Below are 20,246 nucleotides of genomic sequence, written 5' to 3'. Positions count from 1 at the left end.
ATTTGTCATAGCACTTAAATATAGTGAAGTTACGTTAATTGGAAAAAAAGCCTTTAACTATTAGCGATGAGCTTAAAACAGTTATTAGAATCCAATCTATGAAGGTATTGTAATTAATTATACAGGTTATTATAATATATTGATGTAGTAAATAAATATATATATATATATATATATGTGTGTGTAGTTGATTGACTATGTTATTTGTTACTTGTGGAAGTTTATTTCTTTTGTCATTGTGAATGTCATTGATTAATTTTGTTCTTTTATTGAAGTCAAAGCTTTTGCTCTTAAACTCTCTATATTTTTCATCATTCTTTTCATTGAGTTTGGACCATCTCCAAACATCAGCATCTCCATATTGTCCCATTCTTTCCTCCAATAATTCACTTCTTTGCTCAATTCGTTTAATGTAGGTTGTAAGGAGAATTTATTTTTAATAGTTAATTCTGCACGTTCCATCTTGATTTCGTTTAAATATTTATCTAATTCATCACGTAAAACCGATGTCTCTGAGGATTCAGTAATATATTTCTTTAGGACATCCTGCACTTCAACAGGAGCAGCCACTTCATCCACCATTATCACTTCATTATCTTTAAATTGAGCGTCTTCGACTTGAATGAATAAATCAGACGCCAATCGTTCCAACAAATTAATGTAAACAAGCATATCCTGATTCACAGTCTCCACCAAAGCGAAATAATCCTGATATTGGGATACTTCATTGACCAATTTCTGGTCATTATTGCCCTTTTGCATCTTCACTTGAGCCTCTCGAGTATTATATTTTCCAAATTTCAAATCAATTAAAGACCCATTCAACTTGCCACAACCAGAAGCAAGCCCCCTAATCAACTCAAGCTGTCTCTCTTCACTACATCCATCGTCCAACAACCCTTCCAGACCTTCTAGAACCTCTACCAAGTCCTCATAGTTACTCTCTAAATATTGTTCCTGAGAGCAAAGAGATTCAAAATAATCTTCACCTAAATCTCTAGAACCCTCCATAATAATCTACAAAACCCAAAGTCAAACCACCAGAATCACGTAAACCTAACAATAAAGACCCAATCTCACTTTCCTGGCTCTTATCCCAACATATATCTATTAACTGTGTACCTATTATAAATGAACTTTCGATTCGAAACTACTTAAAGCTTTTAAATCAAGATATCCGAAAGGTCATCTCGAAATGATGTTTAAAAGAATCTATAACACATGAGAATACAAAATAGAACTGGAAGATAAGACTTCAATTAGTTTATTTTTTGAGATTTGGTGTATGCGTTGGATAAGTCAGTGTTCTTACAATGAGTCAAGAGATCCAGTGGGTAGTTGTTAGAGATATACGGAATAATTTGAGGGTTTCCTCGAAGGAATTGTGTGAATTGAAGTTATACAAGTCTAGTAAATGGTCATCAGAGGCATTATGTGGTATGGTTCATTTGCCAGAGGGTCGAAGGTTATCTGGTGGTGGTGTTGGTGATGATGGGTATGAATCGCCTTTGAAAAGTAGGAAGAATCATGATGGAAACGTTTGTGGAGTATTTGAAGGGAGTTCTAGATGTCTTTCTAATCAATTGACGCCAGAAGAGTACGATCTGTATCTTTTGGGGTCTTCTCTGTTCGATTGCAAAGAGTTTGATAGGTGTTCTTATTTTTTGAAAGAAGTTAGTAATCCAAAGTTGAAATTTTTGAAATTATACTGTGATTATCTTTCTTGGGATAAAAAATCTCAGGAAAAGATGGAAAGTCTATTGACTACAGGGAAGATTCCTTCTTCGAAAAACAATGATGATCAGGATAATGATAGAAATAATGATTCTATAATCAATTTTCAATTGGAGAGGAACTCTCAGAATGTTTCCATGGGAGATGGCCATGTTACTAGTGTTTCAGTGATTTTAAATGAGTTGAACACTTATCTAAATGAATTTAAATTGAAGAATAGAAAAGAAAGTGAATATGAAAAAATGGGTTTAGGTATAGCATTGCTATATTATTTACGTGGGATATTGGAAAAGGCAGAAAATAACAAATCACAAGCTATGTCATCTTTTTTAAAATCATTATCAATATATTCATTCAACTGGGCTTGTTGGCTCGAATTATCAGACTGCATAACAAGAGCAGACGAATCATTATTACTTTTAAAATACTTGAGCGAGAGATTCACTCTAGATGGCACATACAATTATGGTGCTCAACAGGATACGAAGCAAAATGTGCTGATAAAATTTTTTAAATTAAACTTATTTCAAGAGTTCAATGGGAACCTTGATGAATTTATCGACGATTTGGAATATTTACTGGGAATATTCCCTAATTTTTCATATCTGAAGGCTCAAAATGCTTTGATAAATTATAATTATATGGATTATTTGAATTCTGAACAATTATTTGAACAGATTATAAAAGCAGATCCGTATCGTTTAGATGATTTGGACGTATACTCAAATATCCTTTACGTCATGCAAAAGCATCCCAAACTATCATATTTGGCCCAATTCTCATCACAAGTGGACAGATTCCGTCCAGAAACTTGTTGTATTATAGCTAATTACTACAGTGCCAGGCAAGAGCATGAAAAATCGATAATGTATTTTAGACGAGCATTGACATTAAATAAAAAAAATACCAGTGCATGGACATTGATGGGTCATGAATTTGTAGAGCTGAAAAATTCACAAGCTGCTATTGAATGTTATAGACGAGCGGTTGATATCAATCCTAGAGATTTTAAAGCATGGTATGGTTTAGGGCAAGCATACGAAGTGCTGGATATGCATCTGTACTCTTTATATTATTTCCAAAAGGCATGCACTTTGAAACCACTGGATAAACGAATGTGGCAAGCACTAGCTAGTTGTTACGCAAAAGTAGGGAACATTAGAGATTCAATTAAATCCTACGAAAGGGCTCTGCAGTTATCATTAAATGCTGACCAAGACTCAACATTACTATACAGACTTGCTGAGCTCTATGAACAAATTCATGATGTAGAAAGTTGTAAGAATTTCATGATAAAATGTGTCGAAATTGAAAAGGCTACTGAAGGGATGGTAACAGAAGAAACAGCAAAGGCACATCTCTGGCTGGCAAGATATGAAATGAAACGGAGAAATTATGAAGAAGCATATAACTACGCGGTTGGTGTCTCTCATGGGACATCGCAAGATATAGAAGAAGCTAGAGCAATCACCAGAGACTGCAGAAGAAGGCTACAATGAAACAAAACCTCACAAATAGCATTGCAATAAACTTCTGCAATTATTCCAGATATTATATAGCATCAAATCAATAGATATAGTGGTTTTAATACATAATTATAGGATTATTTCAATTCACCAATTTGTTCGTGTAGAACTGGGGCAATTGAAAGAAGACTTACCAAACTGTAACTGAAGAAGAATAATGTTCTCTTTCAGGATATTAAGGTTTTCTTCAGAGTATAAATAAGAGGAAAACACCAGACAGTTAAATATCCTCCACTAGATGGTTAACTTTATAAGGTAACAAAGGTAACCAACTTAACGTCTCTATTATACTAACTGGTGAAGTCACGTGTACAAGCTATTTAATATACCACGCCACGCGGTGTTACCCTGCTTTCCGTCTAACTTATTATTCGTAACCTTCAAAATTTATATTCATTCAATACGCGGTAACCTCATCTACAGATTGAAAGCTATAAGGAAGAAGATGATTTAAATAATTGGTGATGAGGTTTGGAAAAAGCTGAATTAAAACAGTTAACAAGAGTCTAAGGTTTATCGAACTTGCTAGATCCGATAAGTGGACAATATAGTTTCTGATTCCGAGAGTTTGTTATGGCTGGATTTCCACCTGTTCCTCCACCTCCGCCTCCAGGGTTCGATTCAGAAGAAGAGGATAATAATGGGTTTTTCCCACCACCACCTCCACCACCTCCAGGTTATATTGAAGATGGTGGAAACGATGATGCTGTTCCACCCCCTCCACCACCATTGGGATTCGATGGTGATGAATTCTTACCTCCTCCACCACCTCCTCCAGGATCCCAAGAAGATGATATCCTACCACCACCACCACCACCTCCTCCAATTGAAGATCATGAGGGTTCATTTCTTCATCCACAAACTCCAGAGGTATCAGTTGGAAAGAAACATAAGATTAGTGAAGACGAATACATATCTCGCAAGAGTTTGAAGAACGCCAAAAAGCTTAAGAAAAGAAGAAAAATGGGCCTTTCCCATTCACATAAAGTGGACATGCCACCGGAGCATTTAAGAAAGATAATAGAGAATCATACCGATATGGTATCCAAAAGATACAACTACGATAAGCGTGCATTTTTGGGTGCTTTGAAATATATGCCCCATGCCATCCTAAAATTATTAGAAAATATGCCACAGCCTTGGGAACAAGTCAAAGAAGTGAGAGTCTTATACCATACTACGGGGGCTATAACGTTTGTTAATGAAATTCCAAGAGTAATCGAACCTGTTTATACAGCCCAATGGTCGACGATGTGGATTGCAATGAGAAGAGAAAAACGTGATAGAACCCATTTCAAGAGAATGAGGTTTCCTCCATTTGATGATGATGAACCTCCTCTTTCATACCCTAATAATATACAATCAATAGAACCTTTAGATCCAGTAGCATTGAATTTAGATAAAGTAGAAGATAAAGAAGTTATAGATTGGATATACGATCCCAGGCCACTGGAACATGATCCCAAAAAAGTTAATGGCACATCATACAAGCAATGGCGCTTAGATCTTCCTATAATGTCAAATTTGAATAGACTAGCAGCACCGCTGAAAGATAACATCACAGATAATAATTATTACTACTTATTTGACAGAAAAGCATTTTTCAACTCAAAAGCTTTAAACAACGCTCTTCCTGGTGGACCAAAATTCGAACCTCTGTACCCTCCAGAAGAAGATGAAGACTATAGTGAATTTAATTCCATCGACAGAATAATTTTCAGAAATCAGATACGGACTGAATATAAGATTGCATTCCCACATTTATACAATTCAAGACCACGTTCGGTAGAGTTGAACTGGTATCACGATCCTTTATCATGTAATATTGAACTTGATGATGAGAACAAAAATGATGGATTTGTATTTGACCAATCATTAAACCCAATAATATCACAATACACTGATAAAAATTTTAATAGAATCGATAATGTTTGTACTGGTGGGTCTGAATTACGATTACCAGCAACATTTTCGCCATTACTGACAGATGAAGATTTAGTTATCGACAATGTAAATGATGCATTTGAATTATATAGTGCAACTTATCCGTTTAACCTGAGATCAGGTAGAATGGTAAGAGCACAAGACGTACCTTTGGTAAAACAGTGGTATTTACAACATCCTGATGAAAATTATCCAACTAAGGTAAGGATATCCTATCAAAAGTTACTGAAGAATTATGTCAAGAATGAACTTAAATCTGACAAAAATCCAAATAAAACGAAAGTAAAGTTATTAAAAAGTTTAAGGAATACCAAATATTTCCAACAAACTACCATTGACTGGGTTGAAGCAGGTTTACAGGTTTGCCGCCAAGGTCATAATATGCTTAATTTATTGATTCATAAAAGAGGATTAACGTATCTTCATTTGGACTATAATTTTAATTTAAAACCAACGAAAACGTTGACAACTAAGGAACGTAAAAAATCTAGATTTGGTAATGCATTTCATTTAATGAGAGAGATTTTAAAAGTGACTAAACTCTTAGTGGATTCTCATGTTCAACATAGACTAGGAAATGTAGATGCGTATCAATTGGCAGATGGTATATACTATATTTTAAACCATCTCGGTCAATTAACGGGTATCTACCGTTACAAGTACAAGGTTATGCATCAAATTCGAGCTTGTAAAGATTTAAAGCATGTTATTTATTATCGTTTTAATAAGGTGATCGGAAAAGGTCCCGGATGTGGGTTCTGGCAACCAGCTTGGAGAGTTTGGCTATTTTTTCTAAGGGGTATCATTCCTTTATTAGAAAGATGGATAAGCAATCTGCTTTCCCGTCAATTTGAAGGTCGTTCAAATGAAATCGTGAAAAATACTACCAAGCAAAGAACGGATGCTTACTATGACTTAGAATTAAGGGCTGCAGTTATGAATGATATTTTAGATATGATTCCCGAGGGAATCAGACAAAGTAAAGCTAGAACAATTTTACAGCATTTAAGTGAAGCATGGAGATGTTGGAAAGCAAACATTCCGTGGGAAGTGGCAGGTATGCCACTTCCAATCAAAAATATAATTGAAAGATATATAAAAGCCAAAGCTGATGGTTGGGTTTCAGCAGCACATTATAATAGAGAACGTATAAAACGTAATGTTCATGTTGAAAAGACAGTTGTAAAGAAAAATCTAGGTCGACTAACAAGATTATGGATAAAGAATGAGCAAGAAAGACAACAGAAGATAGTAAAGAATGGACCAGAAATTACTCCGGATGAAGCCACTGCTATCTTTTCAACCATGGTAGATTGGTTAGAGTCCAGGGACTTTTCGCCAATACCTTTCCCACCAATTGCATATAAAAATGACACCAAAATTCTGGTACTTGCATTAGAAAATTTGAAGGATGTATATGCCTCAAAAGTTCGCCTAAATGCCTCTGAAAGAGAAGAATTAGCGTTAATTGAAGAGGCCTATGACAACCCACATAACACTTTGAATAGAATAAAGAAGTATTTATTAACACAAAGAGTTTTCAAGCCTGTAGATTTGTCAATGATGGAACATTATCAATCAATTCAACCTGTGTTTACAGTCGATCCATTAGAAAAAATCACAGACGCTTATTTGGATCAATATTTATCCTATGAGGCGGATCAGAGGAAGCTTTTTCCAAATTGGATTAAACCAAGTGACGCAGAGATTCCACCACTGTTAGTTTATAAATGGGCACAGGGAATCAATAATGTATCTGATGTATGGGATATTTCAAGAGATCAATCAACTGTATTATTAGAAACCACCTTACAAGACATAACGGAAAAGATAGATTTCACTTTACTAAATAGATTATTAAGATTGGTTCTAGATCCTAATATTGCTGATTATATGACATCCAAAAACAATGTTATTATTAATTATAAAGACATGAGTTATGTAAACAAATATGGACTGTTACGCGGTTTACAATTTGCTCCTTTTATTTATCAATTCTATGGGTTGATGATTGATCTATTGATTTTAGGAAAAGAGAGAGCTACTGATTTAGCAGGATCTCCAACATCCCCAAATGAATTTATGCAATTTCAAAGTGTTGAAGTTGAAAAGAGACACCCAATTAGGCTATACACAAGGTATTTTGATAAAATCCATATTTTGTTCCATTTTGAAGAACAAGAATCCTCATCTCTTGTGAATGAGTTCTTATCTGAAAATCCAGATCCTAACTTCGAAAATTCAGTTGGTTACAATAACAAGAAGTGCTGGCCAAGAGATTCACGTATGCGTCTCATGAGGCAAGACGTTCAGTTGGGGAGAGCTGTATTTTGGGAAATACAGGGCAGAGTACCAGCTTCATTAGTCAATATCAATTGGGAAAATTCATTTGTCTCAGTTTATGGTAAAGATAATCCAAACCTTCTGTTATCTATGTGCGGATTTGAAGTTCGGATTTTACCAAGAAGTCGTACTAACGATGTCCTATCAACAGATGAAGGTGTTTGGGATTTAATGAACGACAATACCAAGCAACGTACTGCAAAGGCGTTTTTGAAGGTTTCCGAAGAGGAGATAAAGAAGTTTGAAAGTACAATTAGAGGTCTTTTGATGTCAGCTGGATCTACAACATTTACAAAAATAGCTGCTAAATGGAATACATCGTTAATTGCTCTATTCACATACTTTAGAGAAGCGATTGTAGCAACTGAACCGTTGCTAGATATCCTTGTGAAGGCTGAGACAAGAATTCAAAATAGGGTCAAATTAGGATTAAACTCTAAAATGCCAACCAGGTTTCCACCAGCTGTTTTTTACACACCAAAAGAGCTAGGAGGTCTGGGTATGATTAGTGCTTCTCACATCTTAATCCCAGCTTCCGATTTAAGTTGGTCGAAACAAACAGATACAGGTATTACCCATTTCAGAGCCGGTATGACCCATGAAGAAGACAGAATTATTCCAACAATTTTCCGTTATATTACAACCTGGGAAAATGAGTTCTTAGATTCTCAAAGAGTTTGGAATGATTATGCCGCCAAACGTCAAGAAGCGATGCAACAGAATAGAAGATTAGCATTTGAAGAATTAGAAGGGTCCTGGGATAGAGGTATACCTAGAATTAGTACATTATTCCAAAAAGATAGACATACATTGGCCTACGACAGAGGACATCGTGCCCGTAGAGTATTTAGAAAGTATTCTCTTGAAAGGGTTAACCCATTTTGGTGGACGAACTCTCATCATGATGGTAAATTATGGAATTTGAATAATTATCGTACTGATGTAATTCAATCATTGGGTGGTATTGAAACCATCTTAGAACATACTCTTTTTAAAGGTACTGGATTTAATTCATGGGAAGGTCTGTTTTGGGAGAAAGCGTCTGGTTTTGAAGATTCTATGCAGTTCAAAAAATTGACACATGCTCAAAGAACTGGTTTAAGTCAAATTCCAAATCGTCGTTTCACGTTATGGTGGTCCCCAACAATTAATAGAGCTAATGTCTATGTGGGGTTTTTAGTTCAACTAGATTTAACTGGTATTTTTTTACATGGTAAGATACCGACACTAAAGATATCTTTAATTCAGATTTTCAGAGCTCATCTATGGCAGAAAATCCACGAAAGCATTGTTTTTGACATTTGCCAGATTCTAGATGGTCAACTAGATATTCTGCAAATAGAATCCGTGAGAAAAGAAACTGTACATCCTAGGAAATCATATAAAATGAATTCTTCTGCTGCTGATGTTACTATAGAAAGTTTATATCAATGGGAAGTATCCAAACCTTCTCTTTTAGGGTCATCAAATGACAAATATGATAGAGCGGTAACCAACAAAATGTGGTTTGATGTACAATTGCGTTATGGTGATTATGATTCACACGATATATCTAGATATGTACGTGCAAAGTTTTTGGATTATACCACCGATAACGTAAGTTTATACCCATCACCAACTGGTATAATGATTGGTATCGATCTAGCCTACAATATGTTTGATGCTTATGGTAATTGGTTTAATGGATTAAAACCACTAGTTCAAAATAGTATGAGAACTATTATGAAAGCCAACCCTGCATTATACGTATTACGTGAACGTATTAGAAAAGGGCTACAAATTTATCAATCTAATGTTCAAGAACCATTTTTGAATTCTTCCAATTATGCAGAACTGTTTAATAACGATATTAAGCTATTTGTCGACGATACTAACGTTTATAGAGTTACTGTTCATAAAACTTATGAAGGTAATGTTGCAACAAAGGCTGTAAATGGATGTATTTTTACTTTGAATCCTAAAACAGGTCACCTATTCCTAAAAATCATCCATACCTCTGTGTGGGCTGGACAAAAGAGATTAAGTCAGCTGGCGAAGTGGAAAACTGCTGAAGAAATAAGCGCTTTAATCCGTTCATTGCCCAAGGAAGAACAACCAAAGCAAATAATTGTCACAAGAAAAGCGATGTTAGATCCATTAGAAGTGCACATGCTTGATTTCCCAAATATCTCAATTAGACCAACCGAATTGAGACTTCCATTCTCTGCATCCATGTCAATAGACAAGCTATCTGACGTTGTAATGAAGGCTACAGAACCACAGATGGTACTTTTCAATATATATGACGATTGGTTGGATAAAATTTCCTCATATACAGCATTTTCCAGATTAATATTGCTTTTGAGAGCTCTTAAGACAAATGAGGAGAAGGCCAAATCAATTTTGCTTGCAGATCCAACTATTCAAATTAAGCCACATCATTTATGGCCTTCATTTAATGACGAGCAATGGATAGATATAGAATCAAAAATGCGTGATCTGATCTTAACTGAATACGGGAAGAAGTATAATGTAACTATTTCTGCATTAACACAAACTGAAATCAAGGACTTGATTTTAGGTCAAAATATCAAGGCACCATCGGTTAAACGTCAAAAGATGGCTGAATTAGAAGCTGCCAGAGCTGAACAAAATGAACAAAATGCTTCTAATGCAACAACAGTAATGAAGACAAAGAGTGTAAATGCTCAAGGTGAGGAAATTGTTGTTGTAACATCGACTAATTACGAAAACCAAGAATTCGATTCGAAGAATGATTGGAGAGCTGCTGCAATTTCCAATAGTTTGTTACACTTACGTTTAAAAAATATATATGTGTCTTCTGATGATTTTATTGAAGAAAAAGATGTTTATGTTTTACCAAGAAATCTATTGCAAAAATTTGTAGAAATTGCTGATGTGAAAAGCCAAATTGGTGGTTTCATATATGGGAAATCACCCGAAGGACACCCTAAGATAAAGGAAATCCGAACAGTTGTATTGGTTCCTCAGATTGGTACCTCAAAAGGTATAGAAATGGGCAAATTACCAGATCGTAATATTTATCCTAACCTCCAAGATTTAGACCTGCTGGGTTGGATCCATACGCAAAACGAAGATACAAAATTTATGGATGCTTCCGAAGTCACAACACACTCAAAGATATTTGGACTCGAAAGACAAAACTGCATTGACCTCTCGGTTGCATTAATTACTGGTTCTGTATCTTTAAATGCCTTCAATCTTAACGAAGAAGGTTATCAATGGGGTTTGCAAAACGTCGATTTGATTAATGAAATGCCAGAAGGTTTCGAACCAACATTCAGTGAACATGCACAACTACTATTGTCCGATAGAATAATGGGTAACTTTATGACCCCTGCCTCTGAGATTTGGAATTACTCAATGCTATCCGCCAGTTTCCATCCAGATCTAGATTATGAATATAGGATTAATATACCAATAGAATTCTATAATGAACTACATCGCTCAACCCATTTCATGCAATTTAACGAGCTAGCTGGAGATGAAGAACTAGAGGCTGAGCAACAAGATCTCTTCTCATAGATCGATCTCAAATTTCTCCTTTTGAATTTTATATTGACTCTACACATTCACCAAACAATTATTAATTTTTTATATACGCAGATATCGATAGATTAGATTATAATTTCATTTTTAATAGAATCAAGCAATTCGTAATATATAGACAACAATATATCAATTACATATCAAATTAATTATACTTTAGAGCCTCTGTTTACTATTACTACTGTCAGTTTGTCACTTCTTGTCTTGATTATGGCAAAAGCTTAAATAATGTGCGATGAGCTTAAAATCTTTTAATATTCAAGCGAACAATGCATAAGAATATGTATAACAAAATCAGATCTATCGGTTGAAGTTTTAAGAGTAGTTGCAAGAAAGGTAGGAATACTGTGGGTATTTAGGGACTAGTTCATAGATTTCATCGACGGTATTAATATCTATATCTATACCTATGCCAAGCACTCCAGAGAGAAAGGGATCAAAGCGTGAAGCTAGTTCTCCATTGGTGGCAGTAAAAGGAAACTCACGAAGAGTTTCTGCAGCTGGTAAAGGTCCAGTGATTGGTGAAAAAAAACGTGTCAAGAAGTATCATTTTGCTCCAGTCAATAATCTAGATCCATCTGTAAAGAGTAATGGCTCAGTTTTACAATCAATATCAGTTTCACAAATTCGAAATACAGCTGTAACAAAAGATACATCTTCTCCCTTAAAAGCACCATTCCTTCCCAAACAGAAGAAGAAGATATTGACACCAGTGAAAACCATAGAGAATATAAGACCAGATTACAAAAGTTTAGAAAAGAGTGAATTCAAGCCTACTCAAGAAGTTATTTGGAAGTATTCCCCTGATCGAAAGGTGAACGTTAATGAAAAATTAGCAAGCTCTCAAGATTACTCAGATCCAGTAAGTTTTGAAAATGCAGAGCAGACAATTTCTTCAACTCCAATTATTCCAAATAGATTAAAAAGTATTATAAATTTTAACAATATGAACGATAAAGAGTCTGTGGACATCCAATCCACAATCACTACCACATCTATGTTGCGTAATGAATCTTTAGAGGTCAAATCAATGAGAGGTAATAAAGCTGATGCTTTTAGAGATATTGAAGAAATTCTATGTGATATAGAAGGAAATGTGAACACTAAGCTAAGAATTTCTTCTCCACCTGATGTACCATCTTCACCTACCGAATTAGAACATTTAACACAGATAGAAACAGACCCAAGCATAATTGTTGATGAACTGGTAAATAGATTGGAGGAAAAGAAAGATTTGGAAGAGATTAAAGAGAGTAAAGAGAATTGTAATTCTTTCGATGCTGCAAGGCAAGAATCAAATATAGTAAATATAGAAGCAACAGATATCGAAGACGAAGACTTGGATAATGAAGAAGATGATTCATTAATAGAAATATTAACACAAAAGTCAAGTAAAATAAGTGGTAGTTACAAGGATGATCTGAAAGAAGATGAAACGGAATGTCAAGCAAAAACTATTATAGAGGAGGAAGAGAATGAAGATGATGATTCTCTTTTGGACTATCTCGACTACGGAGAGGAAATTATTACAAATCAACCAGAACACAACAAGTCATCTGGGAATGCTCAAACCCTCTCAATGGATGAGTTATTAGCTTCTGCAAAAACATCTGTTAAGAGGAACGGTGTAGTTAGACTTGTTATTCAAAGTTTACGAGAATCCACAGTTCCAAATGTTGGCAAGCAGAAGATATTAACATGTGTAGATGCAGAAGGTGAAACTTCTTCTGTAATTATAAGGCACCCGTGGGTATATCTGGAGTTTGAAGCGGGTGATATAATTCATATAATCGAAGGTAAACATTCTGAGAATAAAAGATTGTTATCCGATGATAAACATCCTAAGACACAATTAATAAATGATAATTTATTGATTCTTAATCCAGATATATTGCTTTCAGCTACAATTGTGGGTAATTCAATCGAATGCCTTCGTCGTGCTGTTTTACAATCAATTGTACAAGATTCTAGAGGTGAACCGGATATATCAATGATATTAGGAACAATAATACATGAATTAGTACAGGATGCCTTACGATATAAGGTTGAAAATAATAAGTTATCCGCGGAATATTTAGAAAATACTTTGGATTTGTTGTTAGAGGAACATTCATTTTCAATTTTACTCTGCAATTGCTCAATAACCGACATAAAACAAAGAATTATGAATGAGCATTTCGAAAATATTATGAAATTTATAAATAATATTGTTCAAAAGAGTAATTACGGGAAATATGTTAGCATATCTGGTACTAGACAGAAGAAACCAATCTCTCTATCAAACGTGTTCGACATAGAAGAAAATATTTGGTCAACCGTGTATGGATTGAAAGGCTTCATTGATGCAACAGTTGAAGCTCATGTTGAAAGCGACTACTTTGTTGCACCCTTGGAGATAAAGACAGGTAAGGCAAAAAGTGTCTCTCATGAAGCGCAAGGGCTTATCTATACATTGCTATTAACTGATAAATATGAACTACCTGTCAAGTTTTATTTATTATTATACACTCGGTACAATGACTTAACAAGCTATACCAGATCTATAGCTACATTAAAACATGTTTTGATGTTTAGAAATCAAATGTCAATTCGGTTAAAATATAGATTAAACGAGATAAACTCCAAAACTAGCTTTAAAATGACTTTACCTCCTATTTTAAGAGGTTCATTCTGTGACACATGCTACATGAAATCTGAATGCATGGTTTTGAATAAGTTATTAGAAGATGGAACCTCTACCGAGGCTGGATTGAGGGATGGCGAGTATGAAATACTAACAAACCATCTAACTAAGAATCAAGAAAGATACAAGGAATTTTTTATGAAATATAATGACTTAATTACAAAAGAAGAGTCCAGTTTGACATGCATGAACAAGGAAATGTTTTTGCTGGATAGCACAACCAGAGAAAGCATTAGTGGAAGGTGTATTTCTAATTTAATAGTAGCTGAGTACCCTAGTAATAAAGCTAGTGAAGGAAAGTTCTTATATGAGTTCAAGAGGTCGCAAGATGCAAAAAGCTCTATTTCAATGTTGAACTCTCATCTGACAAACAATGATTTAGTTTATATTAGTGATGAGAAGGGTCATTTTGCAATTTGCGATGGCCGTGTTTCATCAATATCGAAGTCCTCAATAGTAATATCCACAAGTAAGAGATTGCTGGATAATAATATTATCCTAAATGGAAACCAAGTAAAAGGCATTACTAATGTTCCTCAGAAAGTTGCCGATAACAGCTTGTCCTCAAGAAATAATACCATGACTTATAGGATTGACAAAAACGAACTCCAATCCGGATTGGCTTTGGCAAGAGCTAACTTACTAAATTTGTTTCTACCACCGGTTGACACCACTGAAGTAATAATAGATGAAAAAACAGGTAACTCTAGAAATCTAAAAGAATCAGAAGGGGGTAATGCCAGATTACGTTCGATTATAGTAGATTGTAAACCTCCTAGTTTCAAAAAAGATGGGGAGAAGCCCATCATACCTTACACAATTGAGAAAGATTTGTCATTCAATGAGGATCAAATTAATGCTATTGATAAAGTAATGAGAGCATATGATTACTCATTAATTTTGGGTATGCCAGGTACAGGTAAAACTACTGTTATAGCCGAAATTATCAAGATTCTAGTAGCAAATAAGAAGACAATTCTACTTACCTCGTACACTCATTCAGCTGTAGATAATGTTTTAATCAAAATGTCGAATACCAACATGAATATCATTCGTTTAGGTTCTAAGCAAAGAGTCCATCCAGAGTCTCAGAAGTATACATTGGATTATGATTCGATTGATAATTATGAACAATATTTAGAGGTAATTAACTCTGCTTCTGTTGTTGCAACAACTTGTTTGGGTATAAATGATGTCATGCTTACAATGAGAGAAAAGGATTTCGATTATGTGATCCTTGATGAAGCTAGCCAAGTCTCCCTTCCTGTAGCCTTAGGTCCATTAAGGTTTGGTAGAAAATTTATATTAGTTGGTGACCATCACCAATTACCTCCATTGGTTAAAAATGAAGCCGCACGTTTAGGAGGATTAGAAGTGTCTCCATTTCAAATGCTATGTCAAAAATTTCCAGAATCGGTGTCATCATTGAGATACCAATATAGGATGTGTGAGGACATTGTGAAATTATCGAACTTTTTAGTTTATGAAAATCAATTAATGTGTGGTACTGAGAAGGTCAAAAACCAAGGTTTAGAGGTACCAAATCCAGATAATCTAAATTTATTTCATATACCAGGAAAACACAACTGGCTTGAGAATGTCATTAGCCCACAAAATAAAGTTATTTTCTTGAACTATGATAACTGTAAGACCATCGTTGAAAACTCTGATACTGATAATATTACCAATGAAGGAGAGGTTAATTTAGCTTATCAGTGTGTAAGAGCTTTCACCAATTCAGGTATCTCAACCAAGAATATTGGCGTGATGTCTTTGTACAGAGGCCAAATTAGACTTTTAAAGAGGAAGTTTGAGAAAGAAAGGTATTCAAAATTAGAGATTTTAACTGCTGATCAGTTCCAAGGGCGTGATAAAGATTGTATAATAATATCATTAGTTCGTCGTAATAATGAATTAAATGGAGGTTCTTTATTGAAGGAATTAAGAAGAGTCAATGTAGCAATGAGTCGAGCTAAATCGAAATTAATTATTATTGGATCTAAGACGACTATTAGAAGTGTCATAGAATTACAACCATTTATACATTTACTGGATTCCAGTGGGTGGATTACCGATTTACCAGAAAATTGTTTAACTTGTTATGATTTTGAAAACAATTCTTCACAAAGTGGTGATTCATTAATAGAAACAACCCAAAGGCACACGGGTAATAAGAATATAACTTCCGAGTCAAAGGTACTCAAAAACAAACCAATAACAAAGCAAATTCTTACAGAATTGTGACTTCCTAAACTTTCTTAAAAACACGGTTTTTTATTTTACTAATCTCTAGCACTAGCCAAAAGCTAATGATTACAGAATTTCCATATATTAAATAAATATACCCACATTGTTACAAATGGTTGTAACCATTAGGCATATGTACTAAAATCATGGTACATACAATAAATACATAATTGCATATAATCTTTTATTAGAATAAATGTTTCAACATTTCAACCATACAAAGAGGACGTCTTGCAGTTTCTTGCGTGTTTCATTTTATATAATACAATCTCTCAGTAATTAATTGTTCATAATGTTGAAGATGCCAGAAAAGTGTAAGCCTGAGTATCAAAGCCTGTACTTCTTTGTTTCAAATATTGTTATATTGTCGATCTGGTTGATATGATCTGTTTGATAGCTTGTTAGGGTTATGATCAAAATAAGAATTTTGTACAATTGGTGAAGGATTTGTATTTTGACCATTTCTTAATGAAATCAAAGAAGGGTCTTGATATGAACTAACCGGCGTTCTATTAACAAGAGGAGCTGTTGATCTAATCACACCCAGAGTTCTAAGAGCGGAAGCTTCAGAAGGTGAAGATTTTGAAATCTCATCTGGCTTTGAGTTTGATTCAATAATAGTCGATATTTTCAAATTGTTATAGGATGGTAATGCTTCTTTAGTTACTGTTAAATTTAATTCACGACTTATTTCCAATTCTAATTCCTTTAATGTCAGTAATGAGTTATCAAAATCTGCTGACATCGAAGGCAAATGTTGATTGTTTTGAAGGTTATTCCGTAAAAGTGTCTGAACAGCTTCTGACACAGTTAATATTGCTTTTGAAATAATCGTACACTTTCTATCTAATCTCTGGAAATACTCTAAGGAATTTATATCTTTCTCATTTTCCTCGTTTGAAGAAGCTGGGGTTAATAGAGTTGGCATTTGGGATGAACCTTGAAGAGGGAGTCTAGGTAATAGATGCTTATTTTGAAGTTTTGGAAGGTTTGCAAATGGTGAAGTAGATGTTTGTGATAACACATTTGGGAATTGATGACTCTCTATATTTTCTGTAGAGGAATTTTCTATTTTAGGCAAAGGATGTGTAATTGATGTATATGACGGTTTGAAATCTTCTTGAAAAGTTTTCAATTCAGGTTTTGAATAATCACGATTAAGGTAACATACACTAATTGTCGATAATCTATTAATTTTTTTACCATTTTTAGTTACAGTTGATGATTTTCTTTGAATTCTATTTAATGTCACAACATCAGAATTTCTATGGAAAAATCCAGAAGGATGGGTGAAATGCCAAGTAGTCGAACCTCTTTTGGGTCTGGAAGGTATATGATACATTGGATTATCATTATTAAAGAATTCTATATCAACGTTATTATTAAGTTCGTTTCCTCTAGTAATAGAAACATTACCATTACTATCATCATTATTTTTAATAGGTAATTTTTGAAAACCATACATATGAAGTTGTCTAACAAAGCTACTGAAGTTTCCATGTTTAAAATATTTCTTAAGGACTTTATCACCAAATTCTTGATTATAAGGAGTAATGACAAAAATCGAATCTTCATCATTAAGCCAATGTATCCATTCTTTATAATCTGGTTGATTCAGCATTGAAAATAGTTGATGAACAAATGTTCTCATAATGAACCAGACAGAAGCCAATCACACTTCTAATATATATATATATATATATCTATGTATAGATGTAAAATATACACTGGCACAGTCAATTGGCAGTCAAAAAGAGACCCCAAATCCAACCTGGAATATACACTCAATTTCAGATTTAGCTAATTTCCAAAAATTTTACAATGATGAAACTCTAATTTGTGAATTATAAACATATTCTAAACACCTAACTCACCGTGTCTATACCATTTCTTTATATATAAATTAGTTATCTATGAGAATTGAAGTATTCAGAAATTCCATTAAAGTAAGTATCTCTGATAACCCAAACCATAATCAAAATTTTTTATAAAAAGTCAACACAGTTTAGTAATTTAATTAAGATTTATCGAAATATAAGGTTAAAACAGAGATATGTCAACTAGTATTACAAATTTAACCCACTTAACAAATTTAAAAGACTCTTATCATTATCATTTCACTTCTAAGTAATTTATATGATGAGCTTACGTTATGCACGATAACGTCACAGTGTAGGTTTAAAATAATACTAATCAGTTACAGAGTAGTCGATTGAGGACGAGGCTTATTTAGACTATTAGGTCTATTACTAGAGCACTAGATAAGATAGTAAAACAAGAAAATAAGAACATAATTGCATACAACAATATACCAGCTTTGTTGGCAGTTAAAAAATTTGCTATTATTGTAGTTATAATTATTTTTATTATTATTATCATTACAATTACTACTACAACAGTTGCTGATATTCCATTTTTGCTTTAAACTCTTCGTTAGGAAGGAATACAATCTAGCTATGAAATTGTTTTAATATACTGAAAATTATATGTTGTATACAGAGTCGAGACCAGGGGCCTAATTAATTACCCAAAAACTGTTTACTACTTTACACAGTTTTTCCAATAGTGCGATATTATAATTATATAATTGACCAGAACAATACATAGAGAGTATTAGGTAATGGTGGATAGAAGAAAAAAAAATAAATATTTCTGCATTGAGAAACGAAACATACCAAGCGACTTGGCTGAAGAGGCTGAAGGAGCAAGGGGATGATGGAGGGGTAGGTGATTAGTAGTATTCGGTAGTCGTTACAGTTTCGAAAGCAGCGTCGTCAACGAACCAAGATATTTTTTTGTCGAATAGCTGAGTTACCAAAGCAGAAGGCAAACTAGTATCCTTCAGATCAAAAATTTTATGCATAATTGGTTGTTTAGAAGCACCTTGAGCAACGAATGCTGTTTCCTTTGTAGCACCAATTACAGGCAAAGTTATTGTAATTCTATCACTTGGTGGTTTTGGAGAATCATGACAGTACATAACTTTTCTTGTCTTTTCGTCTAATAAATATTTATGAGTTTGACCAGGGAATAATGAACAGGTGTGACCGTCTGGACCACAACCTAATAACAATAGATCGAATCCACCTGAAGCTGGCAAAATCGATTCGTATTCTTCTGCAATTTTTTCACACGCTTCAGCATTGGAGAAAACTAGAGATTCGTCTAAAGTAAATACCTTTAGATTTTTCAAATTTTCTGGTGATAAGTTATTTAAAACATGTTTTTTAAAAGCACCGTAATTACTATCAGGATGATTCAATGGTACGATTCTTTCATCACAAAAAAAGACATTCCACTTGTTCCAGTTAACTTTTCCTGCAACTGATTTATCCAAGATCAAACTATCGCGTAAAACTTCAACTAAAGAACCACCACTAATAGCAATGTTAAACCTGTCACTACTAGATAATGCCTTTTCTTGAGCAGCTAAGACGTAAGAACCTAAGTTTCCAGCTAATTGTTCAGAGCTTGCGAATTTGTAGACCTTTGCCATTTTTTCTTTTTATTCTAAAATTATTCTTTTTTTCTTCCTCTTCTTTCAAACCAATTGAAGTTGTAGTTCTAGTTGGGCAACAAGACAACTGAATTCTCTTAGTAGATCAATTCACGATGCTTTATATACAAATATCCACTTTGATATGATCAATCGATGCCATTGAAACGTTTTGCATTAAAAGGGGTTTCGAACATGCAGTGCCCTTATTAGACCAAAAGCCCTTCGCTTGAAGTTCTCTCCTTGACTTGAAGGGGGGGGGAGGGAGACGGTAAGGAAGTATAATTGGCAAACTATTACCGAGTAATCAATTGAAGCTCAATGGGTATTTTTTTTTCTGTTGTTGTTGTTGGCCAGTCGTAAGTTATCCTTTATGGATTTGTTCAATAAGGTAGTGTAGTGAGTAGTCTCTTGGGGGGGGGGTGGTGGGAAGAGAAGACCTGGGCAAAAAAAAGTTTTCTTTAGCCTATTGGTGGATAAAGGGTGCGGTGTACCGATGGTCATATAGGGCTAGCGACGGGGGCAGCAGGAGGGTTTGCAGCGTTGAGTATGTGTGAGGGAGCTGGCGATGTATGTGGTAAACCCTAGGGAGCAGCAGGGCTTCTGGACCAGCACCTCGATATATTGCATAATGGCTAAGGAAATTTGTTAATGATTAATTAAGCTCAATTGGACAAAAGCCAACCAACCAACCAACCAACCA

The 20,246-nt window shown here is 34.4% G+C and overlaps 6 protein-coding genes across 6 annotated transcripts; 3 read left to right on the top strand and 3 right to left on the bottom strand.

Moving 5' to 3' along the window:
• Positions 1–252: 252 nt before the first annotated feature.
• THP2 (Thp2p) lies at positions 253–1,011 on the bottom strand (the record flags this gene model as incomplete). The annotated part of the gene is made up of 1 exon (XM_001647031.1): positions 253–1,011. One exon carries the CDS (start codon positions 1,009–1,011, stop codon positions 253–255), a length of 759 nt encoding a protein of 252 aa, XP_001647081.1.
• Positions 1,012–1,313: 302 nt separating this feature from the next.
• CDC23 (anaphase promoting complex subunit CDC23) lies at positions 1,314–3,233 on the top strand (the record flags this gene model as incomplete). The annotated part of the gene is made up of 1 exon (XM_001647030.1): positions 1,314–3,233. The coding sequence occupies one exon, from the start codon at positions 1,314–1,316 to the stop codon at positions 3,231–3,233; it is 1,920 nt and encodes a 639-aa protein (XP_001647080.1).
• A 600-nt stretch (positions 3,234–3,833) lies between these two features.
• Positions 3,834–11,093, top strand: PRP8 (U4/U6-U5 snRNP complex subunit PRP8; the record flags this gene model as incomplete). The annotated part of the gene is made up of 1 exon (XM_001647029.1): positions 3,834–11,093. One exon carries the CDS (start codon positions 3,834–3,836, stop codon positions 11,091–11,093), a length of 7,260 nt encoding a protein of 2,419 aa, XP_001647079.1.
• A 433-nt stretch (positions 11,094–11,526) lies between these two features.
• On the top strand, positions 11,527–16,044 carry DNA2 (bifunctional ATP-dependent DNA helicase/ssDNA endodeoxyribonuclease DNA2; the record flags this gene model as incomplete). Its single annotated transcript, XM_001647028.1, has 1 exon — positions 11,527–16,044. One exon carries the CDS (start codon positions 11,527–11,529, stop codon positions 16,042–16,044), a length of 4,518 nt encoding a protein of 1,505 aa, XP_001647078.1.
• A 352-nt stretch (positions 16,045–16,396) lies between these two features.
• Positions 16,397–17,698, bottom strand: Kpol_1050p79 (heat shock factor family protein; the record flags this gene model as incomplete). The annotated part of the gene is made up of 1 exon (XM_001647027.1): positions 16,397–17,698. One exon carries the CDS (start codon positions 17,696–17,698, stop codon positions 16,397–16,399), a length of 1,302 nt encoding a protein of 433 aa, XP_001647077.1.
• A 1,080-nt stretch (positions 17,699–18,778) lies between these two features.
• SOL3 (6-phosphogluconolactonase SOL3) lies at positions 18,779–19,543 on the bottom strand (the record flags this gene model as incomplete). Its single annotated transcript, XM_001647026.1, has 1 exon — positions 18,779–19,543. One exon carries the CDS (start codon positions 19,541–19,543, stop codon positions 18,779–18,781), a length of 765 nt encoding a protein of 254 aa, XP_001647076.1.
• Between the last annotated feature and the right edge of the window lie 703 nt (positions 19,544–20,246).

The sequence above is a fragment of the Vanderwaltozyma polyspora genome, genomic scaffold, assembly GCF_000150035.1.
Source record: "Vanderwaltozyma polyspora DSM 70294 KpolScaffold1050 genomic scaffold, whole genome shotgun sequence".
NCBI lineage: Eukaryota > Fungi > Ascomycota > Saccharomycetes > Saccharomycetales > Saccharomycetaceae > Vanderwaltozyma > Vanderwaltozyma polyspora.
The sequence above is the reverse complement of the archived record's forward strand: the minus strand, read 5'-3'. Positions and strand labels throughout refer to the sequence as shown.